Below are 23989 nucleotides of genomic sequence, written 5' to 3'. Positions count from 1 at the left end.
CCGCGCGTGCGCAGATGGAGTGCTCTGCTCCACGGGGCTTCAGGAAAATGGCCGCGGGATGCCGCGCGTGCGCAGAAGAGATCGCGGCGGCCATTTTCCCAAAGCCGAGTTTGCATCTCAGCTTTGGGAAAATGGCCGCCGCGATCTCTTCTGCGCACGCGCGGCATCCCGCGGCCATTTTCCTGAAGCCCCGTGCAGCAGAGCACTCCATCTGCGCATGCGCGGCCCCAGGAAGATGGCCGCCCCCACCGATGAAAGGGATAACAGCGCAGATCGCGCGCTGTTTCTTCACGTGCGCGCAGGGAATTCGGAACTTGGACATGCGCACACCACTTCGCCACCAACGGAAAGCTGGGGAAGAAAAGAGCGATGTCACCACGCCCACCTAACCAGACCAGCCTGATTGACAGGCGAAAACAGCGACTTTGGTAATGTATTTCTCAGCATAGGTGGGGAATCAGGGTACACTACATACACTATAGTAACGCACAGCGCAGGCCCTATTTAACAGTATTTATATCTCAATCTGAAAAAACGGGGTGACAGGTTCCCTTTAAGGATCGCTTTAAACTCTGGGTGGTTAGAGAAAACCTTAGGCGGCTTCAGAGGTCCTTCAAAGGAGATCTTGGGGCCTCTGGTGGCAGATTAGAAATGTCCAGCACCCGATGGATGGAAGAGATTATGTCCTCGACTAGCGCTGTATTGCTAGGAGGGATTGGGATCAGAGACCCCTCCGTTTCCCTGTCTGAGTCGGAGTCACAGATGCCTTCCGAATCCTGTGTATCACTGAGGCGTCCCCTGCTGGGTGAGCTGGGGAGGAAGCCTCACTGATCGGGGATTGCGAAGATCTGCATTGCCTGCCCCTGTAAGGGGACGGTCTAGATGACCTGGAACTACGGTGTCTCCCCGTACGGTGCCTAGAAGGGGATGACCGTGGTATAGGATGACGCAGATGGACTTGACCTATGGGTCCGCTTGCGTCCTGACCTAGACGTGGATGTGCCAGGTCGTTCTGTTCCTGAGTCAAACTCTCCCTTTGCTTGGTAACGGTCATAGCCGAGGCATGACGCTGCAGAGCCTGAAGCAATGTGGAGGTTTGTTACCTATAGACTGCGTCATAGATTGCGACCTCTGAATGACCCATTCCGGCGTGGCATTAGACACCAAGGCATTGGCAGGGGCTTCTTGGGGCTCTGACGCAGTAGTCTGGATGCAGTCCTGGCAGTGAGTACGTGCTGCCACTGGGGAGAGCGGTCCTGCAGGCTGTACAGAATGCATAATAGCAGTCCTGCCTGGTTCTCCTGGACCTTGAGCCCGGCATAGTGCAGGAGGGCTGGCTGCAGGGGACCTTACAGGGGAAGCTATGCAAAGGACCATATAGGGGAGCCTTATAGGGAATATGGATTCACAGCCGAGTAAAGCCAGCTGTGATCTTACCCCACCAGTTTGCCCCTAGGTCCAGCGCCGAAGATCCACAGTCCTGTGCCCCCCGGAGACTGGCTGGCCTGGTCCTGCTGACCGGGAGATGCAGGGTTAATACTTGCTGCAGTAGAAATGGCAGCCGAGGAAAAGAGGCAGGGGGAGAAGGGGCGGAGAGCAGAAAAAAAAGGCGGCAAAGCTGTGTAAAAATGCGCCCTTTCTGTCTCGATCCGCCCCCTCTATGACACTGTAGAGTGGGGGGGGGGGGGGGGGAGAAAGGTCGGATCTGAACCGGACCCCCCGGGATTTAAAGGCAGGATAGCGGTGGGGCTATAAGCGGAAAGGGGGGCCTGTGAGGGGTCCCCCAGATGCAGTATAGAGCTGGTGCTGCCGCAGAGACGGGGCACAGGGAGTCCTGTGTATTGTGCCATGCCTGCCTGCCTGCACTTCCCCCGGCCCCGACAGGATCCCGCAGCTGGGCTGAGGTCCCTGGTTGCAGGCGCAGTGTGCTGGCCCATTGCTGGGAGCTGTAGAGTGCTGCCTGTACAGGCCCTACCTGAGGCGTCTCAACCTAATGGCCCCAGAGGGGGAATAGGGAGGGTGCTGTTGTCACCTTCAGGGGGCTTTAGCCTCGCCTCAACCTCAACCCATAAACCAAAAGGAATTGGGGAAGGAGGGGGGGTCTCGACTTTGAACCAGCACCCGAGGGACTGGGGAAGGAGCGACATGGGGAATAGCCATCTCTACTTCAACCGGGCACCCCGTAATAGGGGGCCGAGGAAGGAGCCATGCCGGGAGTCTCACAGGAGACCCACTTTTCTTCATCTGTAATCCGTCGGAAAAAAACGGAGTAAAAAAAAAAAAATCTTAGGTGTGCCTTCTATGCGACACTAAGCAAAAACTGGAGAAGGCTGACGCCGTCCAGGGGTGTATACTGCAGAGGAGGAGCCACGGTTAATCTTTTTCAGATTATGCATAGTGTCGCCTCCTAGTGGACAGCAGCATAACACCTATGGTCCTGTGTCCCCCAATGAGGCGACAGAGTAAAAAAAAAAAATATGTGACAGGACTGAGACCAAAAAGTGGGAGAGTCCTGCTAGAATCCGAGACAGTTGGGAGCTATGCAAAATGGTATCAGTAAAAACCATTTACCTCAGGGAGCAAAATAATAAGCCCTCACCCAACCCCAAAAAATGAAAAAAGTTACAGGTCTTGGAAAAAGGCTAAAAACCCCCCCCAAAAAACAACAACTAATTTCTGAATTTTTTTCACCACTTAAAAACAAAATACGAAACATGTTTGGTGTCTGCATACTCATACTGACCTGGGGAATCATATTGCCAGGTCACTACGACCATGGTAAATAAACCCACCCCCTCAAAAAAAAACAACCCAAAACACTGTGGAATTGCACTTGTTTTGCAATCCTAACCACACATGGATTTTTTGTCCCATGTGACAGAATGAATGGTGTCACTGAAAAGTACAACTCGTCCCACAAAAAAAAAAACCCTCATAGGGCTATATGGCTGGAAATTTTATTTTTTAAGTTATGGCTCTTGGAAGGAGGGGAGGAAAAAACGAAAGTGATAAATCGCCCGGGGGTTGAAGGAGTTAAAGCCAAAGACAGGAGAAGAAAATCTGAAGCACAAGAAAATATTCTAAAATCAAATCCTGATGTTGGCAAAAATATCAAAAAATAGTGACAAAAACTGTGGGTGAAACCTGATTTTGTACTGCACAATTGAAACAGTTTCCTAGATTATGGTGGCTGGCGTGAACCTCATCCAATACAGTTATGGCAATCTGATCACGATCCCTTGAGACTCTAAAGATCTCTTCCGGAGAAGTTTTATTCTTTTTTTGTGTAGGGTTTAAAAAAAACAACAAAATCTAAACGAATGTAATGCTTCAAGCGAGGCGTACACTGGCGCAGTGTGCGGTTGTCCTTGCAGCCACTGGCACCATACACCCATTGCCAATCATGTCCTTTCGCAGTTTTGTGCAAATTAATGGGCATCGATCATGTAGCACCAAGTGCAGGCACTCATCCCATCACTTGTCCAAGGCTTTGTTCACACAATGTTCGGTCATGGTGCCTCTTGTTAAGGGGAACCCGTCATCTGATTCATACTGCTTGAACTATGAGGAGCATGAATCAGACTGGCGCCATTATTGCAGCTGAATAAGCTCTAATCTGAAAAGCTGTAGTATTTCAGAAAAAAAAAAACATACTCTGACTTTTCTAAGTATGTTTTCTGTGAAACACTGTGGTTTCACAGTAAATAAGGCAACCACTGTCAGATTCCTGCTGTCGGTGGTTCGAGCAGCATAAATCTGCTGTCAGGTTCCTTTTAAAGAGGTTGTCTGGCCTTAAAGTACAAGTTCACAGTCACTATGACTGCAGACTTGTAACTCCTCACATTGCGTGCACTGCTCGCAGTGAGGATTGTCAGGTGCATGGAGCACTCGACAATTCTAGCCACATTCCGACTAGACATGCCCGACCTCTCTCAATTCACTTGCCACGCACGTCTAGTAGGCAGGTGACCACATGTATGCAAAGCACATACTTGCGGTAACGCTCCCGGCACCGGAGAATCCTCGCGGCGAGCGCGATGTGAGGAGTCACAAGTCTGCAGTCACTAAGTCCAGACAACCCCTTTAATCTGCAAGTACAGACACGCAACGCTCCGCATGAAAATTGCAGCATTTACTAGTCCGGTCCATTTTCCAGACTGAAATAGTGCATACCACAGGCAGCTCGTGTACCCAAGCACACCAGGGGTCACTCATGTCTGAAAATCGCCAAATAAAAAGGTACACTTAATGTCAGAAATAAATGCTCCTGGAAAAGGGGGGCTCATTAGAATCACCTCACTCAGTTTCTACGTAATACAAGGATAAAAGGGGAAAGAGGTCTGCTGACCATTCGGCTTTACCTTCCAGCACGTGCAAAAGAAAGACAGCGGTTGCTAGCAATAGGCCACAATCTGGGATGGCACTGCAGGCGGTCCTTGTAATCCGGACCCCCTGCAATATGCTTGGCAGAAGGCGGCCTGACCTCGCCATGCAGAGCAGATATGTAGTAGGAATTAATACTTGGTGCACAGTAAAGGAGGACATTGTGGAGGAACAGTCTAGGGAGACAATTGAGGGAGAAAGAGAAGCATTTAATACAGATACCGGTCTATGGAAAACAGAAACTGTGTATAAATATAACAGAAGAATAAATAAGTTATGGGAAGTGATCCTTACATTAATAGTTGCCAATATTTGCCCCCCGGACGTGTGTGAGGTTAGCGTCCGTACACGCCGATGCATCTACTGCTCCCGGAGTAGTTGTGGATCGAGAAGGAAGCGCCATTTCTGCTCATCCTAGAGATAAGGCCGATAATGCTGTGTCCCTTACTTCAGTTTCATCATAGCTCGTAGTCTCGTTCCTGGCCGTACTGCGGCTTTTCATCCATCAGCGCCGTGCTGACGGACACGTCCCTAACCCCATAGCTTGGATCCTATAACGCACGACCTGCTCAGGAATACGCATTGTTTGCTGTATCAGAACGACTGGTGCAAACGCTATTCCCGTACGGTGCGTCCGGTCATTCAGACACTGAATCAGCAGGAGGTTCAAGGTCAACAAGAGCCAAGTACACAGAAAACCCAAAAGTACGTGCTGGTTTTAGACTGGCGTATTTCACGGTCCGTATACAGACTGCAATGCCTGGACTGTCCGCGTTACAGCCTCATAGGCATATATGAAGTTGCACCTTCAGACCGGGAGGCCCACCATTAGTTGGGAACATTGCGGTCTGAATACGGACAGCAAAATATGGTCGTCAAAAGCAAATTGTTTGGAAAGTTACTCACCACTGCGTCTAGCATGATAATTAATAGGCAACTAGACTTTTATAGGTTAGAGCCCCCCGTTGAGTAGTGTGGATTCCTGGGGGTCCTGTCCACTTCCGACCACTGAGACAAGGAATAAGGAACACTGAAACAAGGAACAAAAGCTTATTCTGGGCCAGGATCAGAGCACAGATAGAAAGTCTCTGCTGAGCTCTTCTTCCTCATGGTCTGAGCAATTGATGGGGGTTTTCAGGACGGAGACCCCCACTGATTTAACCGTACTAATAATATTGTAGGAATCAGACCTGGAATTTATGAACACGGTTACCAATTCTCAGTAATGTAATTCAGTGCAGCACATTCATAAACATGGTATACAGATACTCGGCATCATTACACAGTGCAAGATTTAGTAGATACTCAGCAACAGAATACAATGTAAGATTAGTACTAGAGATCCTCCGCAGTCGTACAGTGCATCATCGTCGTTAGAAGCTGTAAGTAATGGCCGCTGTACAGCATTCTGCTCTCGGACGCAAACGATTTTTTTTTTTTTTTTTGCACAGCCGCCCCACCGAGGGAGGGATCGTCTTGTCCCAGAGTTCAGAAAGTGAGGTAGGCTGGGACAAGCTAAATTCACAGTGCTGAAAGACATTCTCCTGCCTGTCACACGTTGCACTCGTACGTTTGGAGGTCGCCGCTTGCTTGAAACGCGATGGGGGCAGCCATATTGGGAGCTAAACCGATGCTGCAGGAGGCAGCCTATGTTCATGGAGGGACGGGGTTAATATATAGTAAAGACAATCTGTTGGGTTAATGCAGGGTATATGGCTGCTTCCATGCGTGTACCGCTTGCTGGCCATCCCTCCAACAAAGAGTTGATGGTAAAAGACCTGTCCGTTTAGGGAACTCCATTTTGGAGTTCGATTAGAATTAAGTTAAAGGGGTGGGGGGTTATAATTCACTTAATCATGGCTAAAGTAAAGGTGGCCATACATGTCAGACATGCACGCTCACAATGGGGATATGCTTATCTCTAGCGAAGGATTGGCCATATTGAAATCCAACATGCTCAATCCTCGTTCCCCATCTAACGGATGTCAGTCTGACGTGTATCGCCATCTTACAAAACTCAGTGCTTCACACATCGGCTACAGATGATACTTTTGTTCACATTCACATGTCCATCATGGCTGCGTGGTGTCTACAGAACACACCGGCCCCCGTGGGGACCACGGATATTTATATGGAAGCCAGAAACAAAATGACTGATTTGCAAGACCCCAATCAAGCAGACAGGACAGTAATCCGTGGCCGTTGGCCCTTACAACAGTCCCCTACTACCCGGCATGTGCGGCTTTTCTTTCGATTAGCTGGCGTGGTGCGACAATGACGTTGTCCTAGGCCGACTTATAATAAGAGGTGTAGATGCCGGGAGGTAAGAGGCGTTTTTCAGGGCACCAATCTGACAGCCACAGATTACTCACCTGGATCCTGTGAATTGATCTGCACCAACTAATACCTTGTCCACAGACTGGTACGAAACGGACATGTGTTTGTATACAAAAAAAAACCTACATTTTTACCTAGAGGAACACATTTTAAAGATTGCTGTCCAGGATTAGAAAAAAAAAAGTGAAAAAAAAAAAAAAAAAAAAAAAGACAGTGCCACTCTTGACAACAAGCTGTGCCCGGTATTACAGCTCAGGCCCATTTAAGTAGAAAAACAAACAAAAAAAAAAAAAAAACACTACAGGGTTCCTTTCTTCGTTTTGGGGTTAAATAATCCCGGACAACCTCTCATTAAGACGGAACCCAAGGCGCCATCATTACATATGCACCATTTAGCCAGACGTACACAGTAACGGGGCCCTACGAAAGAAAAATACACCGAAAAGTTCTACTACTAAAGCACAAAATGATATGATGAGAAAAGGGGACTGCTACACAATCTGGAACGAGTACACACAGCGGGTTTATCCACTTCTAAGAGATGCCAGGAAGATACAAAGTACCACCGTTATGTAGACACAATCCCTCCCGTCGGACCGTACATTGTAACGAGCATGGTTCTTTAGGGGGGACCGTATGTGGAGTGCAGCCCTGCTAGCAGTACCGATCGCGTGCGAGTCATGTTGCACACCGTTCCATACACATTTCGGATCCATGCAGATAAAAGACAACAGGTAAAGGGACGAGAATGACTTCACGGTGAATAGAAGGCCTGGAGACTCGGACAACACTTGATCTTCCTCCAAATTTCCACAAAGTTCTTCTCTTGCTCCAGCAACAGCAGCTGCCAGCCATGCTACTCCGGACTGGGGAAAGGGAGGGCTACACAAGGGGCGGAGGAGGGGGCGAGGAGGATCACGGGACCCTTCCCAAACAAACCGCTATGTCCTGAGTTATTTAAAGAAGGGAGTAAGGTGATATGAGCATCTGGAAAGCGGGGAGGGGGATTCAGTGCACAGAGGGAAGGTTCTCAGCCCATAGGGTTCAGGCGTAGAATGAGGAGGAGGAGGAGAAGATTATAACAGCAGCAGATGGGAGAATGGGCGACTATTCCTCAGCCAGGCTGCAGAGAGCTGAATGTAAAGGGCGGGAGCGTCCTTGGAGTTGCTCTATTTTTGGTTGGTCGGTGTTCTATAAAAACATTGCGGGCATGTTGGCACAAGAAGATAAACAAGAGAATTGGGAGGGCCTCTACCCTCTCCAGTCTGTCAGTCTGGCTGTGCTATTTCGAGTGTGTTACATTGCATATTTACTTGTCCATTCTCGTGCTAGTCTGTTATACCTGCGGACGGAGAAGAGAAAGCACTGTCACTGTACACGAAAAACAAAGCTCCGCTTACACCCTCAGCGGCTATAGTTACACCGCCATGACCCTCCATGTCCAACCAAACAGAAAAGCTCCTCGGGATGTGAAGCCCAGCACCCCTGACTATCTGTTTCTGATGCGGAGCTCTGCCATCGGTACAGTGTCCGCGGCCGGGTACTGTCCTCTACAGAGAACTATAGGGGAAGAATGAGCAGCCATTACGCAGATCAACAACTCCGCACTTCCAGCAGCTGCGAGCACTGGGAGTGTGTGATCAGAAGAGGTGTCCAGTGTCATACTCCAACTGATCACATATCAAAAGGCGCTGTCTGTTCTTACAAGACTGAGGTCAATCTGTTTGACTGCCGACTAGTGAATGCTTATATCGCGCACACTGCAAGCTGTGAGGATTCTCCAGTACCAGGAGCGAGTACTCAAGAGGCCACAAGTAAGCAATTTGCATACTCCAGGCCACATACCGACTAGACTTGTGCTTCGCTCAATACACTTGCACTGAACGAGCCCGGACACTGTCTAGTTGGAATGTCGCCGGGAGAATGCATTTCACATACTTGCGACCACATGAGCCTCTGCTCCCAGAGAATCCTGACAGCGTGTTCAATGTGAGCATTCACAGGTCTGCAGGCACAGCAACTGCAGACTTGTAGCCTAAGACCAGACAACCCATTTAATGAGATTTTAAAAATCTGTTCTATATTTTGCAAACATCATTTGCACATATAGGGACCAGTGGTGCAGACTTTCTGGACTATAATGGATCTTTCAAGTTACAAACAAACAAAAAAAAACAAAAAAAAAACATGGAACTTATTGTTGCTTTTAAGAGGGGAAACAGGAACTGGATAGAATAAAATAGATATACAGAGGAACTAAGATCTTCCGGTTTGTACACAATACGGGAAGGTATTGCAGCCACATTTCCCAGCCAGACACTGGGTCATGAAAGCTATTGCCGGGGTGGGGTTACAGCAGCCGCTCGGTGTACTCAGAGCGGTGATAGAAATGGCGCAGCCCCCACTCCCGTGACTGAATACCTAATGCTGGCGAGGTGAATAATGGGCATGTTCTCCCCGCTGCATTCGGCTGTGTGCAGGTGCCTGGCAGCATAATGCTGTTAGCACTGTTAATCTGCAGGCTATTTCTGGTGACAGGTTCCCTTTAAAGGGAACCTGTCACCAGTTTTTTAGTATCCCAACAAACGCCTCCACCTTTTTCTGCTGTTAGGCATTTCAGAAATGATTATACACACTAGGCCTGAGCATTTCCAGTTCTTAATTAAGTACTTGAAATGCATAGCCCTTAGGTGTTTCATTTTTACCCTTTTGATATTTTAATAGTGTCTAATAAATAATGTTTTTATATTCCCTTCAATAACTTTCACCCAGGAGCCGGCTCGCGGTGTCTTCCCATCCATATTCCATATTAGGAGGTGGCACGCAGAGTCTGTCCGACCACCGCACCCTTATTACATAGGAGCCGGCCCGCAGTGTCTGTCCGACCACCGCACCCTTATTACATAGGAGCCGGCCCGCAGTGTCTGTCCGACCACCGCACCCTTATTACATAGGAGCCGGCCCGCAGTGTCTGTCCGACCACCGCACCCTTATTACATAGGAGCCGGCCCGCAGTGTCTGTCCGACCACCGCACCCTTATTACATAGGAGCCGGCCCGCAGTGTCTGTCCGACCACCGCACCCTTATTACATAGGAGCCGGCCCGCAGTGTCTGTCCGACCACCGCACCCTTATTACATAGGAGCCGGCCCGCAGTGTCTGTCCGACCACCGCACCCTTATTACATAGGAGCCGGCCCGCAGTGTCTGTCCGACCACCGCACGCTTATTACATAGGAGGCGGCCCGCAGTGTCTGTCCCACCACCGCACCCTTATTACATAGGAGCCGGCCCGCAGTGTCTGTCCGACCACCGCACGCTTATTACATAGGAGCCGGCCCGCAGTGTCTGTCCGACCACCGCACGCTTATTACATAGGAGCCGGCCCGCAGTGTCTGTCCGACCACCGCACGCTTATTACATAGGAGGCGGCCCGCAGTGTCTGTCCCACCACCGCACCCTTATTACATAGGAGCCGGCCCGCAGTGTCTGTCCGACCACCGCACGCTTATTACATAGGAGCCGGCCCGCAGTGTCTGTCCGACCACCGCACGCTTATTACATAGGAGCCGGCCCGCAGTGTCTGTCCGACCACCGCACCCTTATTACATAGGAGCCGGCCCGCAGTGTCTGTCCGACCACCGCACGCTTATTACATAGGAGCCGGCCCGCAGTGTCTGCCCATCCATATTAGGAGGTGGCATGCAGTGTCTGTCCGACCACCACACCCTTATTAGATAGGAGCCGGCCCAGAGTCTGGCCGTGCACCGCACCCGTATTACATAGGAGCCGGCCCGCAGTGTCTGTCCGACCACCGCACCCTTATTACATAGGAGCCGGCCCGCAGTGTCTGTCCGACCACCGCACCCTTATTACATAGGAGCCGGCCCGCAGTGTCTGTCCGACCACCGCACCCTTATTACATAGGAGCCGGCCCGCAGTGTCTGTCCGACCACCGCACCCTTATTACATAGGAGCCAGCCCGCAGTGTCTGCCCATCCATATTAGGAGGTGGCATGCAGTGTCTGTCCGACCACCACACCCTTATTAGATAGGAGCCGGCCCAGAGTCTGGCCGTGCACCGCACCCGTATTACATAGGAGCCGGCCCGCAGTGTCTGTCCGACCACCGCACCCTTATTACATAGGAGCCGGCCCGCAGTGTCTGTCCTACCACCGCACCCTTATTACATAGGAGCCGGCCCGCAGTGTCTGTCCGACCACCGCACGCTTATTACATAGGAGCCGGCCCGCAGTGTCTGCCCATCCATATTAGGAGGTGGCATGCAGTGTCTGTCCGACCACCGCCCCCTTATTAGATAGGAGCCGGCACGCAGAGTCTGTCCGACCACCGCACCCTTATTACATAGGAGCCGGCACGCTGTGTCTGTCCGTGTACCGCACCCTTATTAGATAGAAGCCGGCCCGTGGAGTCTGTCCGACCACCGCACCCTTAGGCTGGGTTCACATTGCGTTAACAGCAGCCCGTTCAGTACATAAGTTAACGGGCTGCTGTTAACGCAAGTGCCGATGTGTCATCACGCTAGATCAGATAGAGCTAGCAGATGCTCTATCTGCGCTAGCGGTGACGGACCCGGAAACGCTGCAGCCTGCGTATCAGGGTCCGTCATTCAATGACGGCACATTGCTAGTGCACGCCCATTGTGGGCGTGCGCTAGCGATGCGCCCGACATAGGACATAATGGCGGCGTTAACTGCGTTACACCGCGTTAAAACGTAGTCCGTCTAACGGACGCCACAGACGTTGTGTGAACCCAGCCTTAGATAGGAGCCATCCCGTGGAGTCTGTCTGCACCGCACCCTCATTACATAGGAGCCGGCCCGCCGTGTCTGTCCGTGAACCACACCCTCATTACATAGGAGCCGGCCCGCAGAGTGTCCGTGCACCGCACCCTTATCAGATAGGAGCCGGGCTGCAGTGTCTGTCAGCGCACCGCACCCTTATTAGATAGGAGCCGGCCCACCGTGCACTGCACCCTCATTACATAGGAGCCGGCCCGCAGAATCTGGCCGTACACCGCACCCTTATTAGATAGAAGCCGGCCCGCGGAGGCTGTCCGTGCACTGCACCCTTATTACATAGGAGCCGGCCCACGGTGTCTGTCCGACCACCGCACCCCTTATTAGATAGGAGCCAGCCCGCCGTGTCTGTCCGTGCACTGCACCCTCATTACAAAGGAGCCGGCCCGCAGTGTCTGTCCGTGCACTGCACCCTCATTACAAAGGAGCCGGCCCACCGTGTCTGTCCGTGCACTGCACCCTCATTACAAAGGAGCCGGCCCACCGTGTCTGTCCGTGCACTGCACCCTCATTACAAAGGAGCCGGCCCGCAGTGTCTGTCCGTGCACTGCACCCTCATTACAAAGGAGCCGGCCCACCGTGTCTGTCCGTGCACTGCACCCTCATTACAAAGGAGCCGGCCCGCAGTGTCTGTCCGTGCACTGCACCCTCATTACAAAGGAGCCGGCCCGCAGTGTCTGTCCGTGCACTGCACCCTCATTACAAAGGAGCCGGCCCGCAGTGTCTGTCCGTGCACTGCACCCTCATTACAAAGGAGCCGGCCCGCAGTGTCTGTCCGTGCACTGCACCCTCATTACAAAGGAGCCGGCCAGCAGTGTCTGTCCGACCACCGCACTCTTATTAGATAGAAGCCGGCCCGCAGAGTCAGCCGTGCACCGCACCCTTATTACATAGGAGCCGGCCCGTGGTGTCTGTCTGTGCACCGCGCCCTTATTAGATTGAATGATACCCGGACAGGGTGAGCTGATGGCATATTTTTTCCTTGCTTTGTTCACAGTGTACTACGCTGCCAGGATTCGTACATCAAGACAACAGCTGGTAATTTGAGGTTTAGGGGAGGCCGTATATTAGGTTTTGATAAACTGGATAATAATGGGCAAAGATCTTACAGTACCTAAATGACTATTCAAAGTAACGACAAGTCATACGTACTTCTCCCGGTCTGCTTTGTACGTGTGAGCAATCTCTGGCACCAGAGGGTCATCTGGGTTGGGGTCACACAGGAGTGAGCAGATGGACAGCAGAACTGGAACAGTAGAAAAAAAAAAACAAAAAAAAAAAAAAGTTTCATGACATTATAATATATATTTATTATACACACACATTCCTGAATGTAAAACAGAAACTGGATCTACACTGCTGACACTTCTAGTTTACGTGCCTGATTTAGGCACCTCAAACATTTACATCTGCTGCGGTGTCACTCATCTCAGCAAAAACCAGAGAGAAATCTGATGTCCTAACGGCTCCAAACAGACATTCGGGTCCAGTTTTAGAAAAGAAATAGTGTTTCATACAGATGTCAGCGCCTGTCACCAGGGCGGTCATACCGCTACTCACAGAGCTTCTTTTCTACGTTCTGATCTGCTCCTGCAATCCGATGTTTGGGAATAAGTGAAAAAAACGGACTGAGTTTCATCAGTGTTTGGTCAGCTTATACCATCAGTGATTTTTTTTTTGTGCGCAAAAAAAGGAAAACAAAAATTCAAAGCCCCTACCAATTACATTGTTAAGAAACAGACAGCACATGAATTGCACATGGGTGGCATCAGCGTGAGGTCCTTGATTTTCACAGACCCATAGATAAGTGACAATTGATGTATGCGATTTTGATCCCTAATGCGGGTCAAAAAAAACTAATATAATATGTCTGATTCTTTTTTGCGATCCACAATAATAAAAAAAAACAACATGTGAACAGCCCCATAGACCATAATGGTAAGTGTCATATTAAACACAGATGGAATATGTACAGAAAAATCGGACGTCTGAATGAAGCCTATATTCAGCCTACAAGACCTGGTCTCACCGGTGGTACATGGATGCTCATACATAAGGGAGGAATGAAGGACATTTCATGGATTGTTGGTGCCTCCAACTTGCATTACGTTGGGGTACTCTGTATTTTGGTAAAGTATGACCCTAATCAGACTGGAGAAGAGTGACAAGTGTAGCGTGACATTGAAATAGTGAGCCATTGCATCTAATGATTTCCTATGGTGTCACATTGCGACCTAATGTTTCCAAATGTGTAGGATTTTCAGTTGCACTTGCCATAGACTTTAATGTAAATTGCAACTAGTCTCCAGTTCAGCTCTACATTGTTTACGTTACATGAAGATGCAGACAACTGTACAAATGTTTTTGCTGGCGTGACATGTCTGACAATTGTCGTCTCAGTGCAGCCACAGCCTGTGTCAGGTATGCACCACTCATATATACACAGTGTATGTCCACAAGCCAACTGACCCTTGGATACAGTCAGAGCTGGTGACCACTGGCTCCTCAGGATGTCCAAGCAAATGCTGCCATTACTGTTAATGTTGGGGTGATAGATTTTGGTTGTGAATGCCACCTGTTTAAAGAAAGAAGAGCATTAATGACCTACGTGGGAGTATCAGTCCAACCAATATTTAGCCTTTGCTCATTTGATGTGCAGCCGTGCCCATGGCGGTGCCCTCCTCACATGCTAGGAGGTCTGGCCGTGCGCCTCTTACCTTTGGGGGCTTGAAGGGATAATCTGTAGGAAAGTGAATGGTGAGGAAGAAAACGCCACCTTGGAAAGGGCTGTCATTCTGAAAAAGTAACAAGTGGGTCAATGGGAGAACGAACAGCAAAAGAAGAGGATAATCATTTCCTAAATTAGACCGCAGCGAAGATTCACAGCTTTATGAATACTGACCCAGAATAATACATCAACATAAAATTAATAGTAAAAAGGTTCAATGTCAAACTTTGGATGTTGGTCAATCTTCATGGCGTCGGATGAACTTCTGCTCAGCAGTAAAGAAAACCCACTGAGTAATTTTGCCATATAAACCAGTTCTGCCCTAGTACTTTCCATAGCATTGGTTATGAGCCCGTGTGGCTGTGGCCAAAATTCAAAGTAAAGCAGATTAAAGAAGGTTCACACCGTGTGCAAGATACTGGTCTGCAGTCAGAGGAGGAGACGTGTTGGCAAGTCAAGCTGGCAGTGCCTTAATTCTGTCCAATCTGGCATAACGGACGTCCACCAAAGTCAGGTGACGTCATGCTAAGCCTTTGTGAACTCCCGCGCACGTGCTGGGGAGATCTCTTGGGTAGTGGAGCGGGCATAGTTGTGTCTTTGCAGTGCGCCAATGAAGCCACGCCGTCCGTCTCAGCATATGTCTCCAACTTCTTGTCCGCAGGCCGGTATCAGAGTCATCTTATAAAACAACCCTGGACATAAAAGTACTTTTAATGAAGTGTGAACGCTCTGTAGCACAGAGCCACAGCAATGTGCTGCATCATACGGTGCCGTCCCACCCTACAAGATGAACGGCTGGGCCTACATGCGGCATCATTAGGCCTCAGCCAGGAAACAAGTGCACTTGTGCAGCCCTAGTATCCGCACCAATGTCACGGCCTGCGGTTTGCAGTGACAGATCAGTTTATACAGACAGAGGAGGGTGCACACATTGTGGGACGAGATACTTACAGGGCCCATGATAGTCGCCTGCCAGTGAAACACTGAAATACAGAGAGACACAACTTGGGGGACATTTCATGAAAGATTTCCTACACTACTGACGGATGTATATGAGGGGGTGCACTGATGAGGGGTAATGCAGTGGAGCATGGCTGACAAATCCTATCCCCTAGAACGGGAGCGGACATGTAAGACTGTGCGTTCAAAACGCGTCGCTTTCTGCATTTTGGCTTCGTATCAGAGCGATTTTTTTTAATCTATGATGGAATAAAGTTTAAAGAAATTTTACCAGGAGCTGGAAATATCTTTTCTATTTGTGCAGTAGCACACACTACATCAAATACTAGTGTATGTATATTTTGGCAGATATGATTAGTGCACTACAGGGTAGTATATATATTATATTTGTGTACTCCAGGAGATATTTGGTATTATGGCTCACTAAATGGCCCTTTACATATTGTGCGTTGGCATTCTGGGATATATTGGGTATGATAGGTGTACTATATGGCAATATACATACAGTATGTGCACATTCTGGCAGATATGAGCTATGCTGGTCACTATATGGCAGTATACATACAGTATGTGCGCATTCTGGTGGATATGAGCAATGATGGTCACTATATGGCAGTATACATACAGTATGTGCGTATTCTGGTGGATATGAGCTATGATGGTCACTATATGGCAGTATACATACAGTATGTGCGTATTCTGGTGGATATGAGCTATGATGGTCACTATATGGCAGTATACATACAGTATGTGCGTATTCTGGTGGATATGAGCTATGATGGTCACTATATGGCAGTATACATACAGTATGTGCGCATTCTGGTGGATATGAGCAATGATGGTCACTATATGGCAGTATACATACAGTATGTGCGCATTCTGGTGGATATGAGCAATGATGGTCACTATATGGCAGTATACATACAGTATGTGCGCATTCTGGTGGATATGAGCAATGATGGTCACTATATGGCAGTATACATACAGTATGTGCGCATTCTGGTGGATATGAGCTATGATGGTCACTATATGGCAGTATACATATAGTATGTGCGCATTCTGGTGGATATGAGCTATGATGGTCACTATATGGCAGTATACATACAGTATGTGCGTATTCTGGTGGATATGAGCTATGATGGTCACTATATGGCAGTATACATACAGTATGTGCGCATTCTGGTGGATATGAGCAATGATGGTCACTATATGGCAGTATACATACAGTATGTGCGTATTCTGGTGGATATGAGCTATGATGGTCACTATATGGCAGTATACATACAGTATGTGCGTATTCTGGTGGATATGAGCTATGATGGTCACTATATGGCAGTATACATACAGTATGTGCGTATTCTGGTGGATATGAGCTATGATGGTCACTATATGGCAGTATACATACAGTATGTGCGCATTCTGGTGGATATGAGCAATGATGGTCACTATATAGCAGTATACATACAGTATGTGCGCATTCTGGTGGATATGAGCAATGATGGTCACTATATGGCAGTATACATACAGTATGTGCGCATTCTGGTGGATATGAGCAATGATGGTCACTATATGGCAGTATACATACAGTATGTGCGCATTCTGGTGGATATGAGCAATGATGGTCACTATATGGCAGTATACATACAGTATGTGCGCATTCTGGTGGATATGAGCTATGATGGTCACTATATGGCAGTATACATATAGTATGTGTGCATTCTGAGAGATAGGAGCTCTGATGGGTCACTATATGAAAGTATACATATTGTGGGTACTCTGGGAGATATGGGTATGATAGGTGCACAGTATGACAGTATACATATTGCATGTGCGCATTCTGAGAGATATGAAGCACGATAGGTGCACTATATGGTAGTGTATATATTGTATGATCAGCTTAAGTGATAGACATGTCTACTATACCACACTGCAGTACGTACAATCTTCTCCAACTGGACCGGCAGAGCATTGAGCTGGAGGATCCCTCTGCAAGTCCATCAGTTCCTGCAACAAGATATGTCAAAATAAAAAATATTCCAGAATAGTATCAATACATATTCAGACCTGGTCCCAGTTGTCTGAAGATGAACATTAATTTAAGCAATAACAATGTCACAGCACCGGCTTTGGAAGTTTCCATTAGGGCGCAGTCAGACGGTCATACAACATGGATGACTATTACATCGCAATGCTCGGACTCGCCGGTGGCGGCTCTCCTGACCCGGGCGTGACAGGTGCATAGAAATACAGGCCGCCATGCTCCGGTCAGAAGAGCCTCCGGCCAGTCCGAGCATTGCGATGTAATAGTCATCCGTGTTATACGGTCCTCTGACTGTGCCCTTAGGACAGGGGTCCCCAACTCCAGTCCTCAAGGCCCACCAACAGGTCATGTTTTCAGTATTTCCTTTGCATTGCACAGGTGATGCAATTATTACCTGGGCAAGACTAAGGAAATCCTGAAAACATGACATGTTGGTGGGCCTTGAGGACTGGAGTTGGGGACCCCTGCCTTAGGATGTGTAGAGGCAGCAAACCTTCACTCAGATTGTGATCCCAGGGCTCCTGCTGTCCGGCATCACGCTTTCCTCTCTACCAACTGAGATATAACAGAGGGCAATGAGTGTGGTCAGCGATTTCAATGATCTCCTTGCCTGCTATGGGCTGGACATAAGGAGATTGACAGAGGGAGAGAACTACCTCTGTCACCGCATGGGCTCCCCGCAGCCGAATTGTAGAGAGCCGATAGTTGATACAGCAACTGGAAGCCTAGCGAAGATCTCTAGAGTACCACACATTAAAACCCAATAGAAGTGTGCAAGATGCACAATTTATTAGGCATACTGTCAGTTTAAGGTTATGGCTACAAAATGGCTTTGGCCGCAATAACTTTCACACGACCAAAGTTGACTTAGTACTTCGAGGGTGCTGCAACAAGCAAGTTACAAAAATTAAAACAAGGTTAGACTTCTTGCAACTTGCTTGTCGCAGGACTTTCGGGGCCCCAAGGTGACTCCATTCACTTGTATTGCGCTGCAATGTAAACGGTGGCACCGAGCGAACATTGGTGGAGTGATCGGTATTGCGGACAAACTCGTGGCATAGCCCCTCTATTATACAGACTGAATAATATACAGCACTGCGAAAGTAGTACAGTGCATTATCCACGTAATCAAAGAACTGTGCGTATGAGACCCCTATGATAAGACAAAAAATGTTACAAAAAAAAAAAAATTTATATAACAACGGATTTCCGAAGATCATTTTATATACAAAATAAAGCAAAACTGCATAAATGTATCTATTTATATTAGTTATTTATTTTTTTTACCATTTCCTCACATAAAAAGTTTAGAAGTGACAATATTTGTGGAGTCAATGCCAATATATAAGTGAGGAAAATAAATAAAAAATAATAAAAAGGTTCGGTATTAGATTGTATGCACAACAAAATGCAGCTGACAAATACAACTCATCCCGGAAAACAACAAACAAACAAGCAGCCACAAATCAAAGCTACGACAATGAAAATAAATAGACAATGTCTCCTGGAACGCAATGATGAAAAATAGCCATAACTGTGTGGACACGAAGGCCAATTATTCTCCGGTCATATAATCCCATGACTCCACCATCCGCCCTGTATACAGACAATGACCGCTCACAGCACCACAGTCATCACTGGCATCATTTCTTATAGTCACCGCTTTACTTTTCTGGGTTTTTTGTCTTGTTATTCACGGACGTTTTCTGTGCTAAATTCTTCAAAACAGCACGCGTGATTCATGAATTTGGAGCAAAGTCAAAAATACTTTGTCAAAAAATGTGACAAGGTGAAAAATGACTGTCACCTTACTCCGGGCAGGGATTATAATGAGATGTGCCCAAAAAGTTTTCATGAATCGTCTTCCTACAGAAAAAAAAGATGCGGGTATGCAGCATACCCTTACTGACATATCCTGGATGCAAGTAGGATTTCACACCTCTATTTATAAAGGTGAAGGACTATGGTAGATACGAAACCTCTGTCACTCCAGCTCTGCTCCCAGTCTACGCCTTTGCCTGAAGTCACACAGCACAGAGGCTGTCAGTCAAGCAGGAGTTGGCGGAGTCTAACATCTGAGAGACATGCAGCCGCGGGGTCTTGATCATTTCCCAAGCACGTCAAAGACACTTTGTTAGCACCAGAGCATACCGAGATAATACCTTACCCCAGCACGTTCGCTCATCACCAAACGTCTTGAGCGAGTGATCAGACGTCACCCGTCTCATCTACATGGTAAGCATAACAAATGCCAATGCAGCCTCTCGCTCTTGGTGCTACTTTGGCCCTTGCTTTCAGGTACAGACCACTTGCACAACCCAAAATCGGACCGAACCTAGAGTTATGCGCACTTTTTATGGCGTTTTTTTGGAGTCAGCTTCGTAAAACAGTCTAAAAAGACTTTTCCTGCTCATTTCTATTGTAAAACCACACTTTTCTGGTCACGTGTTCAGTTTGGCGAGATTATTCTCTGCTTCAGGTTTTGCAAAACGTCTGGTGGAAAAATAAAAAGTGCATGTCACTTCTGTCAAGTGGTTCCTGATAGAATCTACTGCTAACGAGGCACTGGCAAGTCATATGGCTGCAAATGCTTCATGGAAAAAAAAAAAAACCCTCTCCAAAAACTTGTCAAAGCCACTGCAGAGAATGAAAAACTCAGATCTACTAAAAAAACAAACAAAACAAAGTGTTTCCTGAAACAGTTTCCACTAGAAAAAGTGTGTTTTTATTCAGATGTAAGAAAAACTAAACAGCTTTCGCTTAGCTGATGTTCACACTGTCTTTTTCCGGGCATTTTTTTCTCCATGGAAAAACAAACCCTGGAAAAGGCAAACTACTCAGAGGATTGGAGCTTTTCATTTCTAGGGAAAAACAACTTTCTGTTCTTACGTTCATTTTTTGCACAAAGCAAAGACAAGCAAAAATATTATGACTTTTACCGTTTTTACGCAGTTTTTCACTCAGCTTTGACAAAGTGATCCAAGATGGGACGGAGAGCGGCAACCTCCGCTCATCAGCTTCAGGACCAGCAGCAACGCTCCGTAAGCCACAGATCTTACTCCAGCCCTTGACTAGAGAAAGATCTGTGGCGATGTGCTGCTCTCCAGCACGCTCCCCCTCATCAAGACCAACGTGAACGCCAGTCTTGATGAATTTGTCATCAAGAGTTTAAGAGAAGTAATGTGAACACTCTACAGATGGTTTTTTCTTTCCTAAGAAGAGAAGAGGTTCAATACAAAACAAGTCAAGGGAAAGGCAAAAAAAAATAAAATAAATAAATGCACAGGCGTGGCAGGTGCATCCAAAGATTGCAAGAAAAAAACCTGCTCATAATTACAAAACACTAAGAAAAAAAAAAGTTTAAAAAAAAAAAAAAAAAAAAAAAAAGTTTCCCGAATTGCTTTCCACTGGGGAAAAAAAAAAAAAAAAAAAAAAGTGTGAACACCTCTTGGGGGGCATGTTCGGACTCAGCTTTTTTGCCAAGTCTTCAGACTGTTCGAGGAGGCTTTGGAAAGTTTCCACTCCAAAAAATTATAGGCCAGTTTAATCCAGACCGACTTCATGAATCAGGGGCGTTGGACAAGCGGCGTGCACCTCTGAATCTGACGAGCGACGGTCACCACGCCCCATCTCCATTTTGTTGGCACTGGGATAAGCTAAAGTCAAATGTCGCTCCAAGTTCTGCCTAAATTGTTTGACAATTCCGGTGTGAAGGTGTTGAGGAATCGGTGCCATCGGGTGTACATTCCCTTTGCGATCAGTCCACGCCCTCACTCGACTCTGCTGTGCATGCATGCGTATGGCTGCTGCCAGATACCAAAAGTCAGAGAGCTGGACCCTTCTTCTCCGGGGTTTGCCATCAGGGGTGGCTGAGACCCCCACAGCCAGAACCTCAGATCTCATTTCTGAAGTCCTCTTCTTGTGTAACGCCGAGCCTCACAAATGAGGGAACTGTTGTGCGGCTTCTAAAATGGTGCAATGAAGATTGCCCAATGTGGTTTTCAGACCTTTTACCCCTTAGCTTCTGTCTTCCTGTGCATGGCCGGAATCTTATCCATAGAGGCATCAATAGTCTTCTATTCACCCAACCGAGGGCAGGAGAGTGTCTACCTTCAGTAGTAGTGGTCTACCGTGTGACCTGGGAATTTGGGCGCGCCAATGAGGACGCAGAACGATAGTATCTGACCGATAGGAATCACATTCATGGGGAATGCTGTTACTAGTCATTATCGGGGTCATTTCATCAAAGCTGTGAGGGCGATCAGCCGATTTTCCAGAGGTCCATGGTTGCAATCCTGGCAGATGCCTGACCTTACCAAGAAAGGCAGGTGGTCGCCAGGCATTTACATGCTCCTGTGCCTGAGACATCCTTGCGCCACATGGACGGCCATTCAGTACCACATTCATGGCGCTGGATGTGGATAGCAGACTAACAGATATACAGCCGTCCATGTCGTACAAAGATGTCACAAGTCCACCAGTCTGTACAGTGCGGCTTATAAAGAGGGAGGATGGCGGCCAAAGGTCTTAATAGGGTGTACAGAATAGAGATCTCTCTGAGACAACATATTAGGGGATGTTCACACTGCGTCTTTTTCCCGTTGTTTTTCGAAATCTTGACTGAAAAAAACAAACGTAGAGCATTTCCCAACATGGTTTCCACTATAAAGCTCAGTCACCTTAAAACATAGGGGTCTCATCCCGTGTGAGAGGTGATGGGTGCTGATGGTGTCACGACCCCACACACCTTCTTGTGCCCTGACAGGTCTGTGGCACCACTGACTCCCATAAACTCCGCCCTGATTAATATTTGTTGTCCCCTTTTCTCATCATTGCATTATGGAGTTTATTGGGGTCTTCCACAGAGATCAGTAGAAAGTGACAATGAACCCCCCGTATATAACATGGAACCGTCCCACTAGCGCTTGGCGGTATCCGATCCCCAGTGGCCATTGGACGATGCGGTCATGTGATTACCACGCCAGGACGTACCATGGTGCCTGTAGGGGGGGATTTGAGGTTTATGCTGCCTGGAGCAGGTTCTAGTTCACACCAGGCACTGGAGCTTCTTGCTGACACATCCTTCCCTCTATCAGCCGCGGATAAGGTCAGCTTCTATTCCCACACGAGCAGGCGGCTGCCCCCTCAGACCTGCCATCCCGCTTCTCCCACCCTTTCTTTTAACACCTCGCTGTCCCCTCTTCCCATTTAAGGTCTGTCCCCAGCAGCTGCCCAAGGATCACTATTTGGCAAAGCATACAAGAGAGAAAGAGGGGGAGGGCCAAGCGCAGCTGTCACTCTCGGAGCATGCGCACTGACAGCCCTCTTCAGTCACCTCCTACGAGCATGCGCAATAAAGGAAGAAAGAGCCGAGATACCCCAATGCGCAGGCGCGACTTCAGTGTTCTCGAGGAACGAGCGACTGTTGACAGGCTTGCCGCATGCGCACTCTCTCCAACACGGGATCACTATTTGGCAAAGGTTCCGCGCTGCCCTTGGCTCCGCCGAGCCCCTCTATGCGGCGGCCTCCCCCATCACCTCCCTCCAGGCATCATGCGAAAGCAACTCTCCACGTTACCCTCTGCCTAATAGAAGCAACCCTGCCCGGCGGAGGGATAAAGAAGCTCCTTCCCGGTTTGTCGCACTTGTGATACGGCCTCCTTCCCTCATAGACTGTACGTCTCACCTTCTGAATCCTTTTCAACGCCATGTTGTCCCAGAACCGGCGGAGCGCGCTGTGCAGGGGCAGCAAGAGCCCGACACTGACACGTAGCCCCGCCCAAACTTCACACTGCGCAGGCGCACGTGATACCGGGTGGTGCTGGGAAGTGTAGTCTCTTTGTAGCGAAGAACTGCGCAGCCTCAGTACGAATCAGGTGCGCGAAGCGAGCTGGGAGTTGTAGTTTTTCTTTTTATAGCGATTGCATTATGCGCATGCGCAATATTTGGTTGCCTCTGTTAATAATTGTTTTGCGAGTTTAGTGGCAGCTTCTTGCATTCTTAATTGGTAGTTTTGTCACCTTTACCCAGGTCACATCAGTAAAACAATGTACTAGCCTGCTTTATAAGTCTGGAAGCCTAGGCTCCCACTGTACTGTAGGAGCTAAGCTGTTTACAATAGCAACCAGCAGATTTGTATGTGCAGCTCAGCACTATCGGTGCCTGTCCACATATAGCCGTACTAACACCGCCCTCCATACATCTGCATGCGGAAACACAGGCGTGGAGTCTCGTCGCACGCGGCTGCTGTGGCGGCAGGGCTGTGGAGTTGTCAGCCTAAGGCTTAGTTCACACTGGGTCTTTTTTCTTGCATTTTTAAGCTGCCCGGCTCGTGAAAAACGCCGCATAATGGTTCTGTTCATTTCTATGGGAAAATGAGGCATTTGTTCAGTCTTTTCAGTATCTTTTATCAGCTTCAGGTATTCAAAGACGCCAAGCAGCGAGAAGAAGTGACCTCACCGTACTTCAGACGTCCTCCGCTCTGGAAACGCTCCATATGTTACAAGACATGGCAATGGGAAGAAGTCAAAAGACCCCCGGATGTTTTTTTGCTCATTTTGCCAGAATTTTTGTTTGAAAACCTCACAAACATCCTCCAACAGAGCTTACACCACCAAAATAGGTTGGAAAAGTGCTCAGGAAACTGCATAAAAAGACTATAAAAAAGATGCTTCAGGGAAAAAAATACACTGGCGTTTTCTGAGAAATCTTCCTGTTGAAA

At 48.2% G+C, this 23989-nt stretch overlaps 1 protein-coding gene across 1 annotated transcript; it reads right to left on the bottom strand.

Moving 5' to 3' along the window:
• Positions 1 to 5592: 5592 nt before the first annotated feature.
• On the bottom strand, positions 5593 to 23058 carry UBE2D4 (ubiquitin conjugating enzyme E2 D4). Its single transcript, XM_069766686.1, has 7 exons — positions 22955 to 23058; positions 17168 to 17231; positions 15219 to 15250; positions 14257 to 14334; positions 14009 to 14114; positions 12692 to 12785; positions 5593 to 8062 (listed from the first exon to the last, which is right to left on the bottom strand). The coding sequence occupies exons 1-7, from the start codon at positions 22976 to 22978 to the stop codon at positions 8017 to 8019; spliced, it is 444 nt and encodes a 147-aa protein (XP_069622787.1). The 5' UTR covers positions 22979 to 23058; the 3' UTR covers positions 5593 to 8016.
• Between the last annotated feature and the right edge of the window lie 931 nt (positions 23059 to 23989).

Source organism: Ranitomeya imitator, chromosome 4 (assembly GCF_032444005.1).
Source record: "Ranitomeya imitator isolate aRanImi1 chromosome 4, aRanImi1.pri, whole genome shotgun sequence".
NCBI classification, from domain to species: domain Eukaryota; kingdom Metazoa; phylum Chordata; class Amphibia; order Anura; family Dendrobatidae; genus Ranitomeya; species Ranitomeya imitator.
This window is presented reverse-complemented; position numbering and strand designations above follow the sequence as displayed.

Excerpts from the sequence above, each read along its gene's own strand:
- UBE2D4 (XM_069766686.1), bottom strand. The coding sequence starts at position 22,978 with ATGGCGTTGAAAAGGATTCAGAAG. Across the intron at positions 17,232-22,954 it reads CGTTGAAAAGGATTCAGAAG|GAACTGATGGACTTGCAGAG; the intron begins GTGAGACGTACA and ends ATCTTGTTGCAG. Across the intron at positions 15,251-17,167 it reads CGGTCCAGTTGGAGAAGATT|TGTTTCACTGGCAGGCGACT; the intron begins GTACGTACTGCA and ends TCTGTATTTCAG.